A 22,366-nucleotide genomic window follows, 5' to 3' on the forward strand; every position below is an offset into this window, starting at 1 on the left:
AACCTTGGTTCATCCTCAGAGAGAGAGAAAGAGAAAGAGAGGAAAGAAGAAGTGGGAGGGAGGGAAAAGTCAGTACACACAATTAGTGTTCATGAAGAAGAAAATAAAACAACCATAGATGAATATGTATATATTTATGTAATATATGTGTATATTCATGTATGTATATGCATACGTACATACATATAATATAAAAACTTACCTGGCAATATATAAAAGTAATAATAGAACAAAACTGGGAAGCTTAAATGTAAAAATACTAATGTAATTAAAAATGGAAAGCTGAAGGAGAATGCAAAGTAGAACATATTTCTTTATTGTGTGCCAGTAGATACGGTATAAAGTTGAAGTATGTAGGCCAAAAAAAATGATCTACTTTTTGCGTGTATCTGTGCATACATGTATACATGTATATTCGCATAATAAAACATGTTTTTTAATTTGAGAGAAACTTAATGAATTTTGTGAATAAAAATGTATTTCTGAATTGAGTGTTTACTTTGATGGCACTTCAGTTTCTTCTGTCAAATTTAACTAATTTAATGTAGTTTAAATCTGCTATAAATATGTATGTATATATATATATATATATAAAAAACATAATATCTCTTCTTTTTTTGCAAAATGATTTTTATCTTTCTCTGTTGATATACATGTACCCAAAGATATCTGTATTGTTGTTCAACAGATGTTAACTGTGGTTATTTCTGTGTGGTAGGATTTTGACGTAGTTCTTAATTTTCATTGGCCTATATTGAATTATTTTTGCTTTAAAGTAGCCATGGTATTTCAAAACTAAGAACTATGCTCAAAAGCAAAGGAAGGATAATTTTGGAAAGTTCCAGGACCTCCAAATTATGTGTTTGGCTGCATGAGTCTGGAATTCAGAGAGGTCTGGACTAGCGGTCAAATATGGAGTTGAGTTCATAAGAATGGATGAGGTCATCTCATGACAGACATAAGAGAAAACAGAAGAGCTCCCCAGACAGTGACCTGTGCATCTCCTACGCTTGTGGAGAGGATCTGGGGTGGAGGGGAGATGAGGGCCCCAGACAAGGAACACCATGGAGGGTGGGGCAGGGCTGGAAGCCATGGGAGCTGTTGGTGAGATCCTGGTAGGTTTTCTTCCTCCATGGCAGTATCCTGGGGTGCTTTCTACTTTCCTTCTCCCCAAAGTTCTTGGGTTAGAGAGCCAGCAATTACTTCATCTGTATTTGGAGTATAATTTTCCGACCTCTAGGATATTTGGGGTTTGGCTAAAAACTGGCCTTTAAAAGAGCTACTGCATTACAGCAGTGTGTTGTATGGTGTTTTTGAAATTTTTCATTTTTAGCTGGATGCTGGTGGCTCACGCCTGTAATCCTAGCTACTCAGGAGGCTGAGATCTGAGAACTGGGGTTCCAACCCAGGCAGGAAAGTTCCTGAGACTCATCTCCAATAAACCACCAGAAGACTGGACATGGTGCTATGGCTCAGGTGGTAGAGCGCTGCCTTTGAGCTGAAGAGCTGAGTGAGGGACTGCACCCAGGCCCAGAGTTCAAGCCCCACAACTGATAATTTTTTAAAAAATTATTATTATAAAGATGCTATACAGAGGGATTACAGTTACACAAGTCAGGAAATAAGTACATTTGGTTTTGGACAATATCGCCCCTTCCCTCACTGTCTCCCACTTTTTCCCTCCCTGTTATATGGTTTTTAACTGGGTCACAAGTAGATTCCTCTGTAAGAAATGACTTATTCGACTAGTGAGTTTAAGAGAGTAGCTGATGTATCTACACTAAACTGTAACAAACACAATGTGTAAATCTTTCCCCTGGCTTGTTAGAAGCGTTTCTTGCAACACTAACGACTTAAAACTTTTAAGCCTGATTATCTGTTGGTAAGAGGCTGAGTTTAAGGAGAGAAGGAATCTAGGTTGCTTTCTCAGTTCTCCCCTGGGGGTTCAATGACCCATGCTCAGCTCTACTGGTCTAGGTGCTATGGCCTGATGGGTTTGCCTTCTGCTTAATTCCGGAGCCAGGGCCTATTCTGGCATTTATCAGCTCTCAGTAGAGTCCCATAGGCTTATGTCTCTTGGTGGCCTTGGCCCTCAGTGGATATTGACTTTCTTCCCCTCTTCCCTCTTCGGAGAACTGCTTCTGTGTCACTCAGCCTTCCTGTCAATTTCCTGTCCAGCACGCCACCTCTAATGCTTCTGGCACTGGCACTCAGCAGCAACGTGCGTTTCCCATCTCAGACCCAGGGGGACCACGCATGCTCAGTAGCATGGTTGCGCCTGTCCAGTAGAAGTTATTTTCTGTGCTAGCCCGATGCTTGCCTTTGGGTACCTGCTCCACAAGGTGATGTTTGCAAAAGGAAGTCGGTTTTTCAAGCTATGCAGTGCCTTTGAAGAAAGTAGGCACGGATATGCGTCTGATTAGTTTTCCGGTTTTCTCCCCTTCTAGGTAATACTTACTAATATTCAGAACAGAAGCCCTAAGCCTGGCCCTGCTCCCCACGATCAAGAACTAGGTTTTTTCCTAGAAACAGGACTTCAGAGAGCCCATGTCCTCTATTTCAAAAATGGGTAAGCTTTCTTCACTGTTTTCAATCCACTTCCTAGGAAAAGGAAAACAGAAGCCATATAATGTTGTCTCCAGTTTAGTTATTATAATGTCAGTTTTAGAGATGAACTACAATTAGGTTTCTCCCCTTAACAAGAACAAGCATGATCCCTTTTTATGTTCTCTCTGCTTGACTCTCTTGCTTTCCCATGAGGTTTGAAGGTGGGAGGGGTGGAGAGTAGGAGGAGGGAGCCTGGATGACTGGGAGCCCCCGGTTGGGGAGCCCTGAGCAGGGGGGTGGTCTAGAGGGGCCCCGGCTATGGGTGTCCCACTATCTCTCCGCTTTGATATGAAAACTGTAAACTAGAGGCCCGGGTACACACCAAGGCTGGTCAGGTCAAGAAATGTATTTGCCTAGGGTTTTTGTGAAAATGGATGTGGCTATAAGAACCTTTTCCACTGGAGGAGAGAAGGAAGGGGTGGGGCCGGGGTCAGAGCTTCAAGGCACTGATGTCTGTTTTCCTTTTATGTTGCTCTTGTGAGAATCGTGCTGATTCTGTTCCACATCTCTTCAGTTGTCCCTTGTTTTGACCTTGTGCTGCAGGATAGATGTGCATGAAGACCAACAGTAGGTATCTGCCACCTCTGTAGCTCCTCCTAGGCTTTGCATAGGCGGCTCTAGACGTCCGCTCCTTCCTTAGGCACCGTAGTCCAATAGTGCTTTGAATGCAGAGGGGATAGGAGGCCCAGTCTCTGGAAAAATGAACAATGGAACTACTCCCTCCTTCATTTTGAAGAGATTCAAACCTTGGGGTGCATCTCACAGAAGTGGGGTTTCACTGCATCCATCCATTTTGAATTGTTAAGAATAAATCCTGATATTCCAAATCTTACTGCATTCTCAGGGAGGGGGAGGGGCTGGGGAATCCTGCTTTGTTTCAAAAGCCACAGGCTCAGCTCAGCATGGCCCATGAGAGGCCACAGTGAACACCCCAAGGTTTGGAGTGGCTCAGTGGCTTTAGCACAAAAATGCTCTGGAGTCTGATCTTGCCTGCTGCTGACTGAGACCAGCTGAGCAATGGTGCATGTCCCCTAGGCTGGGTTCTGTTTTCTGCTGTTGGAGATAGAGGGGGAGTCTGGTGGTCTTCATGGAGGGACCTCCCCAACTCTTGCTGCCCCTCCCTCTAGCCAGTGGGAATGTGTTGAGATGGAACCCAGAGGCAGGAATCAGTTCTCTTGGGGATTGGAGGGGACCAAAACCAAGGCCTTCTATTGGGAATTCTTTCTGTGTGATTGGCCTGGTGGTAGGTTGGATACCTTGTTTTGATCTTTCATGCCTTGGGAGGGAGGGAGCAGAATGTTGGACTCTGACCTCATCCCCTGAGATGCTGAAATGTAGCCCTGACAAGGTTGCCCTAGATGATGGATTACTAGATGATGGATTGATCTCTGACTCACTTCTCATTTCATTTTACTTTCTCCAAGTCCAAAGAGGTGCCCATTGGCATTGGTGTAGCCATATGGGCCTGCTTACCTTTAAGCTTCTTCTCTTCTTTTCCTGTCCCCTTGCTGTTCTCTGCACTCTAAAGACCAGGTACTCTCACTGTTTCTGCCAGCTGTGGGATTGTCAAGGCAGGGTCAGCAGTGGTGGCTAAATCTTACGTGGGTAGGTAGAGGGTGGGACTCAGTGCTAGAGCCCCTGAGTGGACAGAAGAGACCAGTGTGAGGTTTTGGCCGTGCCAAATACCTTAGGGCTGCCAAGCACCAGTGGCTCACGCCTATAATCCTAGCTACTCAGGAGACTGAGATCTGAGGATCACAGTTCAAAGCCAGCCTGGGCAGAAAAGTCCATGAGATTTATCTCCAGTAAACCACTAGAAAACCAGAAGTGGCACTGTGGCTCCAGTGGTAGAGCACTAGCCTTAAGCTGAAGTGCTGAGGGACAGCACCCAGGCCCAGAGTTCAAGCCCCATGACCGACAAAAAACAAATACCTGAGGGCTGCTTGATGCGCACTAGAGGGCATCACTAGAAATTGCAAGCAGAACAGAGGGCGCTGTGGTCCCTAAACCCCCGGGCTTTCTGCACTTCCATCTTCTGATGCATTGGCTCCTCATTTTGCTCATTTGTTCTTGGGTACTTCCTGCACTGTCTGGGAGGGTTTAATGGACAGGACTAATCTTCAGTAGAAGGAAAGTGCAATATGTAAGTGTAGTGATAAGAAGTGGGGAATGGTAAAGCGCATCCTATATATAAACTCAGCTTTGGCTGTCATTCCTGAGGACTCAATGAGTGATAGTATTGAGTCTTTTATAATGCCCCCATCTTTTCCAGGAATGACTACCAAACTGGTGACCTGATCATCTTGCAGAGAGACCGAGGCCGGGCCAGTTCCCAGGCTCCTGATGCCTTAGAGCCCAGTGTCTACAAGCCTGTGGCCTTGTCTTCACGCATGCGCGCCCACAGTGACTGTCTTGCTTATCTTTACTGCCACCCATGAACCTGGCAGTAAAGTGGTAGCACCCCAATTTTATAGAGGAGTCGAAACTCAGAAATAACCTGCTGTGGGCTGGGAAGGTGGCTCAGTGGTAGAGCGCTTGCCTTGCATGCATGAGGCCCTGGGTTCGATTCCTCAGCACCACATAAGCAAAAAGAAAAAAGCCAGAAGTGGCGCTGTGGCTCAAGTGGTAGAGCGCTAGCCTTGAGCTGAAGAGCTGAGGGACAGCGCCCAGGCCCAGAGTTCAGGCCCCATGACCAGACCAAAAAAAAAAAAAAAGAAATAACCTGCTGCAGGTCACACAGTGGTCTAGGTTCCAGGTTTCTGACATTAATTCCTTCACTAGATCCCTGAGAGGGGGAATGCTGTCACCCTGTGTGGAGGGAGAGGCCCCCTCCGCCATCTTGACTCCTTGTGAGGGAACATCTGTGATGTTGCTAACCGATGGTTCCCAGCCACTCCTGACTTGGAACATGGCATAAACACCTGCTTTCCTCTTTCCCCCTCTTGTGCCCCTCCCATCCTGCCTTCCCTCCTTCCTTCTTCCCTCATACCTCTCCTTTTCCTCTCTCTCTCTCTCATTTCTGCTTCCTCTCCTCCATTCCTCCTCTCCCTGTTGCCATCCAGACCTGTGCCATCTTTGGCCTCTGGCTCCAAGACTCCTTAGCTTGGTCTGATAGGAGCACACCCCCTCTCTTTCACATCTGTATCTCTTATCCCTCTGGGTTCCAGCAGAGACTGTTAAGGATAAAGACAGATTATGTGATGTCTCTCCTGAGAGGGAAATGCCTCCAGGGTCCCCAGAGTTGCCCTCCTGCACTGGAAGTTTGTATGAAGGGCAGTGAACGCACTTGGCTATGAACTTGGAACTAGCTTGTTTACTTATTGGGTCTCAGCTTCTTTACCTGTAACGTATGGCTAATGCCTCTTACCACAAAGAGCTGCAGGGAGGCCCAAAGAAGAAGTGCACTTTATAAAGTGTCAGTCGAACAGCACACTCTATGATGATGGCAGCCAGTTGATCACCAGCTGAAAGTGGGATAGATTAAGTCTATCAGTGGACAGACAGAGTCCCACAGCTGTGGGATCATGGGAGGCCCTGAAGGGGGTGCTGACCAGGAAGCTAGGCTTGTACCTAACCATCAGTCTCCCCAGGCACTGGCCCTTTGCATTCTAGCATTCATGCCATCTTCCTCTTACAGTCCTGTTGAAGTGCAAGTTCACAGAGAAGTAGGCATCATTCATCTGATTGTTAGGCTCCTGGGCCAAGGCTTGGAGGCTGGGCACAGGTTTATAATGACTGCTGATCCGAGTGAACTCTGTTCTGGGTGTAGAGCTATTAGATTGGCCACCAAAAGTAGGGGAAGCGAGCAAAGTTTTGTGTGAGTACAAGAAGATACAGGTACAAGCACACCCTGTGTGCCGCTCCTGCCTGGAAACTGGTTTTATCTCAGGGAGTAGGGTATAGGGTATAAGTTGCTATGAGAAGGTAAACAGCCTGTAATACATGGGCCATGGGCCTGCCTGTGGGGTTGTTCCCTTTGCTAGGTGCATCATGAGTTCTCCCTGACTCAGAGGGGGGTCCACTCAAGCATGGATGGGGCCATGGGGGTGGGGGAGGGTGCTCCCTTGAGCTGTGTGCAGCCGCACCAGGTGATAAAGGCATTTGGAAGGGCTTTTGGAGTTCTGGTTTTATGGTTAAACAGACCAGTAATCACCATCATTCCTGGACTTTGAACAGCTTTTGGTCTTCTCAAATAATCTCGTGACCCTTGCAGCTGTTCAGCTCAGCCCAGTGTGGCTCAGCCAGAAACCTGTGCTGTCCCAGGGCTGCTGGGAGGCGGGTGCCTGTTGGTTCATTGCCCCAGGGACAACGGAGGCCTCAGATGAGCTCCCTCCCCCCGCAGCCTGTGGGATCACGGGAGGCCAACATGGAGGGTGCTGAGCTGACTAGGTAGTAGGTTCTCTTGTTCCATGCATCTCTGGTCTCCTAGGTGCTGAACAACTTAGCCTTTGCATCCTAGCACTCTGGCCATGATCCTCTTTCAGTGATAAGTTCACATTGTAACCTGCACACCTGCTTCTGGCATTCTCAATCCTGTCAGTGCGTTTCCTCACAGAAAATGAATAAGCGTTTAATAGCTACCAACTGTTTGTTCCTGATGCTCTTCAGACAGTAACGGGTGAAGAAGTAGACAATAGAGGCTATTCCCAGAAGGTAGTTCAAGAACAGGATAAGACACGGTCTTTTTAGCAACAAAAGAACTCCTCACCATTTGACATGCAGTTTCCACAGTCCTGGACTCTTCAGTAAAGCTAGGTATCTTTTCATTTCATGAGGATTAATTGTGCACCTATTAGGTGTGAAGGATGGACAAAGCCCCTGACTGCCTAAAATCTGTGGAGAGGTTAAAGCGTGTGCAGAGTTATGGAGTAAACCAAGTGGTTTTGGGATCATTAGTTCAGGTGTGTCAGGGGAAGCCAGGTTGGCACAGAAGCAAGCAGAAGGGCTGCCATGCTGGGATGGCCGCATGATTTGGGAAAATGGAGAGAAAACGTGAAGAATGGTGTGCTTGGAATGGTGCAGATGCAGACAGATTAGGGAGAGCCAGGTGGATGTTCTCAGTAGTTGGTACAGGTATGGAGTTAGAACTGACCATGCTCTTCTGTGTATTCTACACTCTAGCAATCTGAGGATTTTTATGAACACTTTGCAGCACAAGACCCTTGAACTAAGTGTTCAGAGCTCTTGGGGCATACAGCACCCTTTTGCTTGTATTGAGGAGGTGGGAAGCTTGAACTCAGGGCCTGGGCACTAGCACTTGGCTTTTTCACTCAAAGCTGGTACTCTCTCTTGATGTACAGCTCTACTTTAGTGGTTAACTGGAAATAAGAGTCTCACAGACTTTCCTGCCAGACCTAACCTCGAACCTTGAGCCTCAAATCTCAGCCTCCTGAGTAGCTAGGATTATAGGCATGAGCCACCAGTGTCTGATCTTAGACCTGATTTTGTTTTAAACCTTCAAGTATGTAGTTGAAATCTCATGTGGTAAAGTTGGTCACAGAAGCACACGAGTGTTTAATACGACCTTTATAGAGATCCAGCAAGGGCAGATCATTGATATGACACATGGGTTAGGTAAGAGGAACTCACATCCAGTCTGCACATGAAGGGAGCGAAATGTCATCCTCTCTGAGCCTGTCAGACTGAAGGAAGCTATCTTGGTAATTCCGTGGCGTCTGCACAGAGAGGTCTAGATGAATGTGCCTGGGTGCAGGTGCGTGGGGAGGAGGGCTAGGGGAGCATGCAGCATCCTTAGAGCTCTTTCTCCCCTGCCGGCTTAGGTGTCAAATGCATTAATCTTTTGCAGGAGGGTGGGCGGGGCCAGGGAAAGAGGCCCTAGTTCTTTTCAAAGGATTATTTCCTATTTTTAAAAAGCATCGCTTTCCTCTCCATTCTTGTTTTGCAGAGATATTTTTAGTCAACTCATAAGAGAGAATTACAGAGAGATCTAGCTAAAGCCCCTAAAATGACTAAGACATCTTGGAAAAGGTTATGAGTTTTCTTAGACATTATTGGATCCCTCCATTTAAAGCGAGAAGGGCTGTTTTACAGTGGCCTACCTTTTATACTTGAATGGCAGTATCTGCCGTGGATCAGTCCACCAAGAAGGAAACCTGTAACATGACTGTGTGTTCTGGTAGCCGGCTTCTGCATCAAATTACAGGATTTAAAGGCTGATGAATTCATTTTTCTCAAGTGACATTTGGTTTTTCCACCTTCCTCTCTATTGAGGTTGAAGTTTTTACTTTCTATACACAAATGCCTCTGGTGATAATTCTCTGGGTTTGGCATGAACACAGTGTACCTTTCTTCTGCTAGATCTTCTTCCTTCTGCCTCCCCTTGGCATCATTTGCACCCTCCTCGTATCTCCGAGCTGGCTGACGGTCCTGGAAGCTGGGTCTCCTTTGGATCATTCGAAGAAGTAGATTCTTCTTTTCATATTGGAAGCCAGGAAGAATCTAAAGCTGGGCGTGCTCTGAGAACACCTAGAAAACTCATTAGCTAGACTTAGTGAAACCTTTATCACATATTCTGCTTTGTGTCGATTGTGGGGCTTGAACTCGGGGTCTGGGTGCTATCCCTGAGCTCTTTTGCTCAAGGCTAGCATCCTACCATTTTGAGTCACAGATCCACGTTGGGTTTTCAGGTAGTTAATAGGGGATAAAAGTCTCACAGGTTTTCCTACCTGGGCTGGTGTCAAACTGTGGTCCTTGAATCTGAGCCTCCTAAGTAGCTAGCATTACAAGTGTGAGCTACTAGCACACAGCCCACAGATTCTGTAAGAAGACATGGACATTTCAAGCTAGTAAATTAGAACAAAACAAAACAGAAAACCCAAACTCTTGCTTCCCTGATTTCATGTGTGTTTGTGGGAAGCCCATAGGGATATAGCTGGTGAATAAGAATGTTCTCTGAGCTTAGGCAGAAGACAAGATGCCAGTGAAAAAGTATAGTACCCTGTGGATTAATGTAGTGCAGGGAGGTATTGAGGGGAGGGGAAGAAAGCAGAGTGGGAGGAAGTAGCTACCTGCCTGGGTATATTCACTAGGTTTCTTAGAAGATTGACATTTGAATCTGATCTTTGAATGAGGGGTGAGATTTATTGTCTGGTGGAGACCGTAGGGGAAATGGATGGCGGTGGTTGTGGTTGACGCTGACACACTTGATGTGTTTTGTGAGACATAGCATTGTCTCTTACTTTGGATCCAACTACCTAGGTTCCAGTCCTCCATGTTCTATTTACTTGTAGCATGACATCGGCAAGCTCCTGTACTCTATTTCTGAAGCTGTACGTACTTTATAGGTGGACTTAGAGATTACAGTGTGTTTGAACAGAGTCTCAGGCTCTAGTAGCACTACACAAGGGTTTGAGAGGAATCAGCAAAATGCTACAGAGGAGAGGGTTTGTCAGTGCCCAAAGAGAAAAGGCAAGGGTTAGCAGCTGAGAAGTAAAATACTAACACTGGGGGCTGGGAAGGTGGCTCAGTGGTAGAGCGCTTGCCTTGCATGCCTGAGGCCCTGGGTTTGATTCCTCAGCACCACATAAACAAAAAAGAAAAAAGCCAGAAGTGGCGCTGTGACTCAAGTGGTAGAGTGCTAGCCTTGGGCTGAAGAGCTGAGGGACAGTGCCCAGGCCCAGAGTTCAGGCCCCATGACCGGACCCCCCCCCCAAAAAAAAATACTAACACTGGCAACATAGTTTTTGATCTTCTCAAATATCCACATGGAAAAGAGAGAGTAACTGGATGGAAAAACCTAAAGCCCATGAACAATGCATTACAATAAAACTGAGTGACAAGGTATTCTCATGAGGGACAGAGTTGCAATAGCATCACGGCTGTACTTCATTTACATTTGGCCAAGGGAAAGCAGAAAGAAGCAATAGGATGTGTGATGTGTCTGACAGCAGACCCTGAAGTAGGAACAAGTATAACTATACAGTCATCTCCACAGTTCAGGTTTAGAACATTTCTGTCATTCTAGAAAATTCCTTGTGCCTACTTCTAATCAATCTCCAGCCCCCCTATAGCCTCTGGAAACTGCTTCTGTGCTGGCCTTTTGATTTTCCTGTGTTAGAAATTTCACAAGCTGGGTGCTAGTGGATCATACCTGTAATCCTAGCTACTCAGGAGACTGTGATCTGAGGATCACAGTTCAAACCCAGCCCAGGAAGGAAAATCTGTGAAACTCTTATCTCCAATTAACCACCAAAAAAGCCGGAAGTGGTAGAATACTAGCCTTGAGTACAATGCTCAGGTCCCGACTTCTAGCCCCTGCCCCCCCCAAAAGTCATCACAGAATATGTAGTTCAGTATGGCTTACTTCTTCTACTTAACATAATGGTTGTCCATAACATAGCACTAATCAGTCAGTAATGCATTTGACTGCCGAGAGGTTATTCCATTGTATGGAGACATTACATTTTATATATCCCTTCATCAATTGATGGATGTTTGGATTGTGGCCACTTATGGGCTACCAGAGAAAATGCTGCTATGGAAATTTCCATGCTAGTATTTCTGTACAGTGTTCTCATTCCCTAGGACAGATTCATTGAAGTTGGGTTGATGGCTTCTATGGTAAGCTTATGTTTAACTTGGTGAGAAGCTTTTCAATTTGCTCCAAAGTGGTTGTCCATTTTATATATCAACCAGCAGTATATTTGAGGGCTCCAGCTTCTTCATTATGAACACTTGGTATTGGATTTTTGAGTTAGAGCCATGCTAATGTTTGTAATGGTGGACTGTGTGATCTTAACGTATATTTTCCTGATGGTTAATGTCAGCAATTTTTCATGTGCTTACTGGCTATCATTTTATCTCCTGTGGTAAAATATCTATTCAATTTTTGCTCTGTTTTCAATTAAGTATGTTTTTTTTCTTATTAAATGTTAAGAATTCTTTACCTATGCTGGATATATATTCACAAATGTGTTTTGGAATATTTTTTCTGCCAGTCTGTTGCTTATATTTTTGTCTTAATGTCATTTAAAGAGGAAAAGGCATTAACTTTGAAGTTGGGTGTATCAGTTTTTCCTTTTATAGATCATCCTTTTCATATATCTGAGGACATTAATGATGTCAGTATTAATATTGTTACTAATCTTTCTTGTGTAACATGAAATAAAGCAATTGAATAATAGAGAATGTTCTCATCCAATCATCCCTGGATTCTTGGTATGGAAGAAAGGAACATAAATTGAGTATAGAAAAATAACTCTAGGAAAAACTGTAGTACTGATTTTGTTATTAAATTAGAAATATCAACAATAAGTTATGAGGTATTTATGTGTGCATATGACAGAGAAGGGGGAGAGGGAGGGACAGAGGGAGGGACGGAGGGAGAGGGAGGGAGGGAGGGAGGGAGGGAGGACTGGCAGTCACCATGACTGGTTCCCCAGCAAGTCATGTCCCTGGCTCCTAGACTGCATCTTGAAGCATCATATTGCCTGCCTGGAACAGGAATGAGAACAATGAACTGGCAACATCTTTACATACATCCAGAGAGCAGGAAACTAACGCAGAGACTCAGGCCAAATATGGAACAACTTGAATTTCAAGAAGGAAAAAAAAGTATACAGACTGATCAAATATGTTTAAATAAATGAGTTCTAATTCAGCGTCTTCAAAACCAAAACTGAATAATAATCTAACATTTTGCTGTATGTATTGAGCCACTGAAGAACCAAATTGTAGATGCAGGGAAACAGCTGTTTGTAACATTATTTGAGGCAACAAGGAAAGTGCAGGGCGATCCCTGCCATTATGTAGCCCACAGTGGCCGGGAGCGTCGAGCATCAGGGGCTGCTGAATCTCAGACAGGAGCACACCACTGCCACGTGTGCGAAGAGATTGAGTGGCATTGATCAAGACTCAGGACAGCTATAGCTGCCAGACTGCAGGGAAATAGCGAACGGAGGAGAGAACTTTGTCATGAATGTGCGGCTTCCTAGCTATGGGAAACTCCACAGGTCACACAGTTCAGATTCTTTAGCAGCTCAATGGGAAAGAAATGAAAGAGGCCAAGGGAGGGGGGAGAGTGGGATCCGAAAAGTAAGATGGAAAGGATCCTCAAGTGAAAAACTGACTTAACCTGTAGTGTAGAGATACCGACTTGAGTGGCTAACCTATAATGAAATGTAACAAAGCAATGTCTGGGTAATTGGCACTTTAGATATAGGGAACCTGTAAATTAGATGCAGTGATCTGTCTGTCTTCCTATCTATCCATCCATACATTCATCCATACATTCATCTACCCATTCATCCATCCATCTAGGCTTGGGTGGTGGCAGTTGAAAGGATATGTTTGTTTTACATGGATTTAGGGGACAATAAAAGATAGAACACAACAATGCCTAGAGAAGGAGGGGAAGGAAGCCAGAATTTAAACTCTGGTTCAACTGGAAGCTGTGAGACTGGCCTCTGCTTCCCCTCCAGGACTTCCTTTTCCTCTCTGATAGTGGAGGGTAGTACCTTCCTGCCTGCCTCAGTGGGTAGGAATTTGTCCAAAGAATGAGCAGGGCCTAGAAATCAGTTATAGCACCTCCGTTTGGCTGAAGAAGCAGAGGGCCAACAGTTCCTGAGCAGTGACCCCTCCCGGTGTCCTTACAGAAGCCTGGGAACAGCGCAGGACCCCGTGCATGGGGTCCAGACTGCCTAGAGGACCCAACGTCTTATGGACGGTCTGTGGATTAGCGAGACTGCATGAAGAACAGCTGTTCTGGATGGCATAGAGTAGCCTTGAAAATAGCTTGTTCTACTAAGCAAATGAAACTCTCTCTCAGATCATACTTGCCTGCTTTGAACTTGAAGCAAGCCTTTTTCCACACAGGGAAACCTGCACTTCCTGTCTGGAGGGGCAAGTATGACATCTGTCTAGGCAAAGCCAAATGGATGAGAGAACTTTCTTTAGGTGCTTGTGCGGATGACACATGGACAAGCCCACTTCTCCACTACTGTCATCATGCTGACGCCAAGTCTCTCCATCTCATCTCATCTTCCTGGTGGGTGGTGCTTCTGCCGTGAAGTTGAGATCACTCAATAGAAATTCTCCTCTCTTCCTTGGCCAGACGGCTACAGGCTGACCTGTTGCTGACCTTGTGTGCCCAGGCAGCCAGTGTGGCCTGTGCTGTCTTGACCATCCTAGCTGTTCTCCTGCCTCTGGGATGCATTTTGGTTGTAGGAGTTTGGTTGTGAGCTCACAAACTACCTGACACCTGCCATTAGGGAAGCTTCTTCCACACTTTTTGGCACTGGACCCAGATTGGGACTGGGTTCGAATCCCAGCACATCTGTTTGTAGATTGGACTAGTATGGGCAGTGAGTGGTCTTTTTGAACTATCTTCTCATAAATGAAACTACAAATGAGAAGAAAAACATGACAATAGGATAGGGTAGACACCAGGTTTTTTTGGTTGTGGGACTTGAACTCTGGGCCTGGGCACTGCACCTCAGCTCTTCAGCTCAAGGCTCTACCACTTGAGCCACAGCGCCACTTCCGGTTTTCTGAGTGGTTTATTGGAGGTTAAGAGTCTCACGGACTTTCCTGCCCTGGGTGGCTTTGAACCTCTATCCTCAGATCTCAGCCTCCTGAGTAGCTAGGATTACAGGCGTGAGCCACTGGCACCTGGCTAGACACCAGTTCTGATGTTGCTTTATTTGCTATTAAACTAAAAGTTCTCAAGCCTAAAAGTGTTGCTTTCGGCTTTTGCCCAATAAGTGTTTATAAGTGCCATGAAGAACCAGATGGCGGGTGGAGGTGGCAAATGTTTGGGGAGTGTAAGGATGATGTTTTGAGCAGCAGGTCAGGAGCAGGTGTGAGAAGGAGGCCCAAGTCCTGGGCCAGGAGAAGGCAAGGTAAATGGAAAGGTCAATTCTGGCCATTCTCAGTGTTGGCTGAGTATCTGGTACTCACTCCTTTTGCCGTGTTTCCAGATGTCTCATGTCCCAGGCTCTGTTCCTGTCCTTCCTCTTCTCAAAAACACGCCCAACCTTTGCCCCTTTTCTCTTCCCCATCCCCAAACTGTCAGCCTTTCCCAGGCCTAGCAAGTGTCTGGGACAACTCACAAGAATGCGCGAGAGTCCTGTAAGGTGCCATGCTGCCTCAAACCAAGCAGTGCTGCAACCCTGGAGGTGTCTCCTCACCGACCAGACCAGAGGGCAGGATCCTCTCTTCACGACCTGGTCACCTATCCGCTGCCGATAGCTGGCCCTGTGGGAAGGTGGGGCTGAGCCCCCGAGCCTGCCTATCCTCAAGTTGCCACCACTGCTGGTCCTCCGAGGCCCCTCTTCAAGGGGTGCTACTTAACTGCTCGGTCCGGGAACCATTAGGACATCTACCTCCTATATGTTTAAAACGCTTACTTGGTATTTTTTTTCCAAATGATTCATATATATATATATATATATATATATATATATATATATATATATATTATTTTCTAAAATGGAAGGGAACAATGTACTCTTATCCCTGAACTTAAAACTTTCCACTGAAGCACATGTGTTGAGTTTGGAAGTTCCTGCCTCCCTTTGGCGCCCTTTCTGCTTCTCTCCTCTCCACAGTCCAAGGTGCTGGTGGCATGGGATAGTCAAAGTAATTTATTTTTCTTTTTAACTTTCACGCACCTCTGCTGCTTGGAAGTGATGAATGTTTGAAGCCCTTTTGTGAGGACCTTCCTGCCTTTCGTCACTTTCCTTATCTTTTAGCATGAGCACTACGTTATTCATGTAATTGACTGAACCCCATCTTATAGAGAAGGCTGATGGGGACCTAGCCCACCCGTGTCCTCTCACTGAGCATGTCTGTCTCTTCCCTCCCCCCCACTCCCCCCCCCCGCCCTCTGCCCCTGGCCCCCCAAGGTGCGTTCTTAGCAGGGATGCCCCTGGTGGAAAGAAACGATGCTGGGGCTCAGCTCTGTTCTTTTCAGCTTTTATAACAGGCTCCTCAAACCTTGGTGGTTTGCTACCAAGTTCACATTGTCTTTTTGTGTGGCCTGGCCCTTGCTGATTAATTCAGAACGGTCTCCGATGGTATCTGTGCTGACTGAGATGGCACACGGAGAACTCACTTGTGAAATACCTTGCCATGGTCTGTGCCACGCCCTGTGGCCTTTGGTGGAGATTCTGCGCCCTAGTCTCTTAGAGATGTCATCTTCTCCTCCCAGGGGAGTGACCACGCAGCCCCAGGAGAGAGCTTTCAGCAAATAGCAAAATAAAGAGGTGAGTCAGCTCGGGGAATGCCATTTTAAAGAAAAAAGTTAATTCTAAAGCAGACATATATGTGCTATAAATTGCTGGAAAGTAGACTCCAGAATTCTAAAAGGCTTTGAGGAAAGGCAGAGTTTTGAGGCTGCTAGAGTAATAAGCAAGTACTTAAGAAGTACTTCCTCCACGTTTCCACCCGCTTAGTTCTCACAGTGAATTAGTGAGGCAGGCTCCTTGTTATTTCCATTTATACATAAGGAAACTGAGGCACAGGTCCTCGCCCATGATAACAGTTTGTAAATGAGGAAGCTTAGATTTGAGTGGAGTGCATGCGGTCTGACTGCAGTCCTTAACTGCGCTGTTTCAAGAGTCACAGTTTACATTTATAGGTGTACGGGTGCCCCCAAGGTCAGTCCTTCTATGATAGCCATATTCTAGTTAGCTTGTTAAAAATGCCATTATGCAAAGGAATCCAAGACTGCGTTAGATACTGTTGGGCTTCTGGGGTTACAGAACATCTTTCAGATAGAAGTTCGTGAGGGAAAGTGCTTGGTAATTGGCTTCCTATTGTACTTGCTGTGCTCTTTTTTTTTTGGTGCACAGCAGTCCTTCTGTCTCTGTGTCGGGGTGGGAGGACAGACATGAGGAGCTGGGATAAGTCTTTCCATAGTATGCCTCAGAGACTAAGAGTTTGGGGACAAGGAGAAGGGGGAGAAGGGGGAGTTGGTCTTTCAGCCCTTTCTGTTTCTCTAGCTGCTCTCCAACTTCTGGACATAGGCCTTATTCATACCACGTGGGAAGGACTTGCTCATGCATTCCTGTCCTGACCCATTAAATATGAGCTGCTAGAAGCTTCTCTCTGAGCCTTTTGACCATGTCCCTAGTGGCTCCTGTGCAGCTGCCTGATACCTAGTGCCAACTAAGTGTGCCACATGCTCTCTGGCTGGCTGACCCAATGTATAATCTAACTTTGCTTTGTCACGAGGGAGCCTCTGTTGGTAAAGTCATCCAAAAAATGCTGTTAAGCCTACTACAAGTCTCATTAGGTTTGAAATGAGACCTCGCCAGCTTTGCCCGCTTGCTCACATCCCAGCGTGGAGGGTGGTCACACCCTCCGTCACTAGACCTATGCTGCAGCTGGCTCCCACCGTTGACCAGAGAGTCCTTTGCTAACAAGGCCAAGGTTGTGGGTTTGATCCCTGGCCCCTGACTGCCCAGAGCCATCTGTCTTCACTGGATGCCAGGCGGAGAGTGCAGACAGAGGGGAAGCGGAATCCATTTCAGGAAAAGCAGCTTCCTGACAACCTGCCACAAGTGCCCTTCTGGCCTATGAAGGATGTTGCTTTTCATCTTCCACTTTCCAGAGCTGGAAATCTGGCTCCCGTTCCAGAATTCTTCAAAAGAGACAACAACTAAGGGTTACATAAATGGAGGAAAAGCAGTTTTCAAGTTTGAGGACTAACGTGCAGTTGATCTGGAAGATCTGTGTTTTTTTCTAGAGTCGTGTTGCTGTAGATATTGAGAGATAGGAAGAATGTGCTTTTGTTATCCTGGAATCATCACAAAAGCACAGAGGAAAGAGATTACAGAATCCAACCTTAGATATGCTTTCTTTTGGGGTACCCAGCTGGCTAAGTGTTACTGAAGGCCTGGCTAGCCCTGTAGGTGATTAAGACCAGGAAAGTTAGAGGGCCTCCACTGTCAAGAAGGTTGTCGGTGGAAAAGACTCAAATACCAATCAAAATCTGTGCTGTGAGGCTCAAAACACAGCCTTGTTGGGAGCCCCCAGAAATCCTGCCTGCCTCGGCCCAAGGGAGCTAGGAAAGCTTCCCAGGGGTAGCTTTGGCCCTGGTCTTGGAAGATACCTGAGTCTACAGATAGAGGAGCACATGGACCCAGATGGACAGATTTTCTAAAATACCTGGAAGGACTTGTTATTTGCTTGCTCGTTGACATTCTTGAACTCCTCCTGTCCACTCTGCTCTGTGAAGCTGTCAGGCCAGACATGCTCCATCTACTACGTGACTTGGTTGTAGGGGGTATCACTACCTGGCCTCCACACCACAGAGAGTACTGCTCATGAGCCATCCTTGGTGAGAAAGCAGGGGAGACAAGAAGCAGGTAGAGAGTGGATCCCCTGTGCTGTGCTCTTGGTCATTTGGTTCATGCTGGTCTGACCCATTCACATACTTGCTGAGCCAGGCTCTATTCCAAGAGATTGGATGGAGAAGCGAGCACATCCCAAGCTGGCTTAGAGATGCATCCATTCTGGTAGGGTTTTGAAGCTGTCCAAGGCAGGTATGGAGTCCCTTGTCCATCAGTGTGTACTTGGGACAGCCCTGGCACCTATAGGAAACCGAGTTTAATGATTGGTGAAGTGACCCACTGTGAGTGGTTCAGAAGTGCCAGTGGCAAGAAGGAACTTGCAGAAAGCCAATTTCTTTGCTCAGAGAGATCCATTGTGTTGACTTGTTCTGCAATTGATTTCTATTGTAAAATTCTCAGCTAGGAGAGAAATTGAGTTTATACTGGCAGGGCCACCTTTTCTTTATTGCATAGGGATTTGCTCTGTAGCACGAAAATTCCTTTCTTCATGTCACGATTGTGAGTCTGTGTGACAATAGCAAGTGATATCGAGCTTAAGGGTATTGGAGGCCTGGGTCACACTTGGGAATCAGGAGATCATTTAGAAGGACATGTTGAAGAATTATCTTTCCTACCTTAGTCTCAAGAAATAAAAGGAGAAATAACAGAAGAATGTGTTGAACTTGACATTGAACTGGCCTGTCACAATCTGAAAGAGCCCTCGAGTCTCCTGGTCTCTCCTAGTGTTGGTTTTCCATTGTGTTTAGATGTTAGAGCTCTGGCTTCCTTCTTGAATACACTTATTCCTCGGTCTGATGGGAGGGAGGAACAGAAGGAGAAGGGAAGGGGGGGAGAGACAGAAAGAGAGAGAGACAGAAAGAGAGAGAGAGAGAGAGAGAGAGCTAAGCCAGTTCAGAATGATAAAACAGGACAATTGGATGATGCTTGTGAACTTGTCATAAGAATGGGACTTCGGAGGCTGGCTGTAAAAGGCTGCATCAGGGCCCCCGGGGAGCCTAGAACAAGGGTAGAGGTTTAGAAGAAGGACAAGAGAAAAGGGAGGAGAGAAGAAAAAGGTGGAAGTAGGTCAAGGGAGAGCAGAATATGTTCCCATGAAAAGTTACAAGCTTGCCTGCCAAAGGGAAAGTGAGGGTTTGACAGAGAACAAGGCCACGGGAGCAGGGCCTGGGCTCTCCCTGATGGGTTGGTGAGTGGAAACAGCTACGCCTGCCTGTCAGGCTGAACAGGCTGTGGGCACTCAGGGCTGGCAGGCCCTTCCCTCCTTGGTCAGAGCTGAGCTGTGGGAGCTGCCCCACCCGCAGGGAAAGGCACCTCGCTCAGGAAGCCTGCAGAAGCAAAGTGCAGATGAACCCACGTTCTGACAGCTCGCCAGCGCGGCTGCGGCTCCAGTGCCCGCAAGAACATTCCTTTGGAGAATAGTTTACCATAATGAATTCTGACATCATTGCGGGGCCTCCGTTCAGGGTGCTGAAATGGATTAGATGACCTCATGTCAGGGGTCTGTGGAATCCCTCAGAACCAGGCGCATCCATTGGCTCATCGCTCTGCATAGTGGAGTGGAAATTTTAAGTAATCGTTCCTTCTAGATATTTAATGAACCTCCGCATTATAAAGAATGAGCCAGTAGTTTAGAGATAGGAAGGCAATCCTGTGGGCGTTGATTGTTTTCCTCAAATTAGGTGATTCTATCACATTTAGAATGTAATTCTTGTAAACATATTTCCCTTTCCCCCTTTCTTTCTTGACTACCCTCCCAGCTTGCAGGGTGGATAGTCCTGCTCTCATTTGCATCCGTGGCAGTGATTGGTTGAGTAATATGTGACTTTTTAAATGTTGGAATGGTGTGTGGCTTGTTGAGATTTGTATGCGCTTGCACTTGAGCTGGTGGGGCCTTTTCTAATTTCCTGTTGCCTCCATACTGGTCTGGGGTTGGGTGGGAATCAGCCTCGCATGAGCCTTTCAGAAGGCCACATTCGTTTTTACAAGCCCCAGCCTTCAGCTCTCTGTAGATTCTTTGTTTACAAACAGGATTCTTCCCAGATTAAGTAAGAATCTGGTGATGGATCCTAAATCCTCTCCGGGAATAAGCTGCCAAGAGCGTGAGGAAAGCTTGTCTTTGCTCTAATGGCTTCCTTGGGAGTGTTCATCACGTGCTGGACATTCTACTTATAGAGATTCTTCCATGTGTCCACCAGAGGGCCTCGGTCCTGCATGGAAGAAACTTATCTCACGCAGCCTTAGGGAGTTGGGTTTCTTCTGTCAATCATTTTTCTCTTTAGGTAGCAGAAGGCATTATCCTCAGGCGGCAGAGTTCTTCACCTGGTTCAACAGATTTGCTTTACAATTTTAAACCAATACCCAGGAGCATCTCTTTTTCTGTTTTCATTGGAACAAATAGAATTTATATATGTGTATACAGATTTGCATATTGTTATAAAATATGCACCTAGGCTCTTGCATTAATATTTTTTTTTCTTTCATCATCCAGTTGCATCTCCTCTTCCTCTTCTTCTTCTTCCTCCTCCTCCTCCTGCTGCTGCTACTGCTGCTGCTCCTCCTCCTCCCCCTCTGCTCCTCCTCTTCCTCCTCCTTCTTCTTCTCCTCGGTCATAGGGCTTGAACTTGAGACCTGGGTGTTGTCCCAGAGCTCTTTTGCTCAAGGCCAGAGTTCTACCCCTTTGAGCCACAGTGCAACTTCCAGTTTTGAGGGTTAATTGGAGATAAGAGTCTCATGGACTTTCCTGCCAGGGGTCTCTTCAAACCACGATCCTCAGATCTCAGTCTCTGAGTAGCTAGGATTGCCGGCGTGAGCCACCGGCGCCCAGTCAGTTACATTTCCTGTTTAGAGCTTGTGTTTCTTTTACCCAAAAAAGTAATAGAATATGGTGGAAAGCTCCCAGCTTGCTTTCTTACCAGGCTTTGAGCTTAAGTCCCTACTGTGTGAGCTCAATTGTGTTGGGTCATTTAAAGCTAGAAAACTCAATGCTTCTGTGACTGTATAAATAGCTTAAACTGCACGAAGGGCATGGAAGAACTGAGTGACCATTTCCTATTAGACTTCCCAAGTTATAATGCTTAGCTTTGATATTGCTTATTCAAGGCTCATTTCTACCCTGGCAAAGCAGACCCTCTACCAGGCTCTCCAGTTTTTCACTGATGTTCCCTGAGGAAACTCTGATCTCATATGGTTCACAGTGGGCACTTTTGTACACAGTGGGCGCTTCATCAGTGATTCTGGCATAAAATTAGCCAGCAGAGCCATTCCTGTCCCTTTTTTAGCTGTAGCTATTTCTTTCCCCTGTGTTACTTAAGAGAACTGAGCTTCAGCCCAGAGCAAATGTACTTTGCTGCCTGTGAGCATGGATCTCATAAAAACAAACCAAGGGGAAAGCAGAGGAGATTGTATGTCCCAGGGCCTGTTACCTAATTCTTATTCACATCTTGGTTAGACTTCTTTAGTGCTGCTTGGAGTCCTGAGCACAGGCTTCTCTTTTTATGCCACCATAAAGCATCTGATCTGCTGTCATCTGATAAGTATGGGCAAGAGGAATACATATGGGAATATTTACGTAGCAGTGCCAGTAAGCCATTAGCTTAAAGTTCTGGGCCATTGCTGTGAATGAGCATTCTGAGAAGGCATACAGGTAGGAGATGAGAATTAATAGCCCTCGTGAGTGCTTAAGAACCCACGTTTTGATTTAATTCTTTTATGTGATTTAAAATGTCAGCCAGGAAGAGAGCCAAATACCTAGAGCATCTGCCACAGCCTGCACAGGCCAGCCGACAGGTTTGTGCCGGCTGACTGTTTCGTTCTGTGCCTTCTTGGGAAGATGGGATGTGTTCTAGTGAGCATGATGTAAACATCATCGAGTTATGTCATAGGTGGTAGCAGTGCTCAGTGTAAAGCAGAGAGCTGGAGGAGTTCCAATCTGCAGACCCTGGGCCCAGCATTCAGAAGACAAGTGGGGCCTGGATAGATGGACCTGATTGTTACCAAGAGAATGATCCATCTCTGGATGAAACATGTCACCTGATTTGTCTCCATGGGGGTGTGTGGGGAGTGGGATGAGGTGCTCTGGTCACACGTGGAAAGCCCCAGGACCCAGGCACCACACAAATGGTCTCCAAGAAAGCCTTAGCTTCTTTTCAGTGCAGGGTTGAGGGAGGGCTGGGCTGATGGATTGACAGGGTGGCGGTTTATATTCAGAAAGATGACGAGTAGTGGCTTGTAGAACCCTCACTTTCCATACCTGTTTCCTTATCCTGACCGTGACTTTGTAACAAGCCTTACTATAAGTGCCACAGTGTCTCACAATACCCTCTGCCCTTTGCCCTGTGCTGCCCTTTCCCCTTCAAATGAAAATATAGATTCCAGTATACGGTGGGAGAGCCAGGGTAAGGTTGGAAATAGACCTTGTAAGATAGATTGATTTTTTTTTTTTTGGC

General features: G+C 46.2%; 1 protein-coding gene across 1 annotated transcript in view; it reads left to right on the forward strand.

Moving 5' to 3' along the window:
• Positions 1 to 22,366, forward strand: part of Ttc7b (tetratricopeptide repeat domain 7B) — a 187,813-nt gene that overhangs the window by 43,393 nt on the left and 122,054 nt on the right. The window contains exon 4 of the mRNA XM_013017608.1: positions 2,448 to 2,569. Within this exon, the coding sequence (XP_012873062.1) occupies positions 2,448 to 2,569 (122 nt within the window). The remainder of the gene's footprint in view (positions 1 to 2,447; positions 2,570 to 22,366) is intronic.

The sequence above is a fragment of the Dipodomys ordii genome, unplaced genomic scaffold (genome assembly GCF_000151885.1).
Source record: "Dipodomys ordii isolate 6190 unplaced genomic scaffold, Dord_2.0 Scaffold2, whole genome shotgun sequence".
Lineage (NCBI taxonomy): Eukaryota > Metazoa > Chordata > Mammalia > Rodentia > Heteromyidae > Dipodomys > Dipodomys ordii.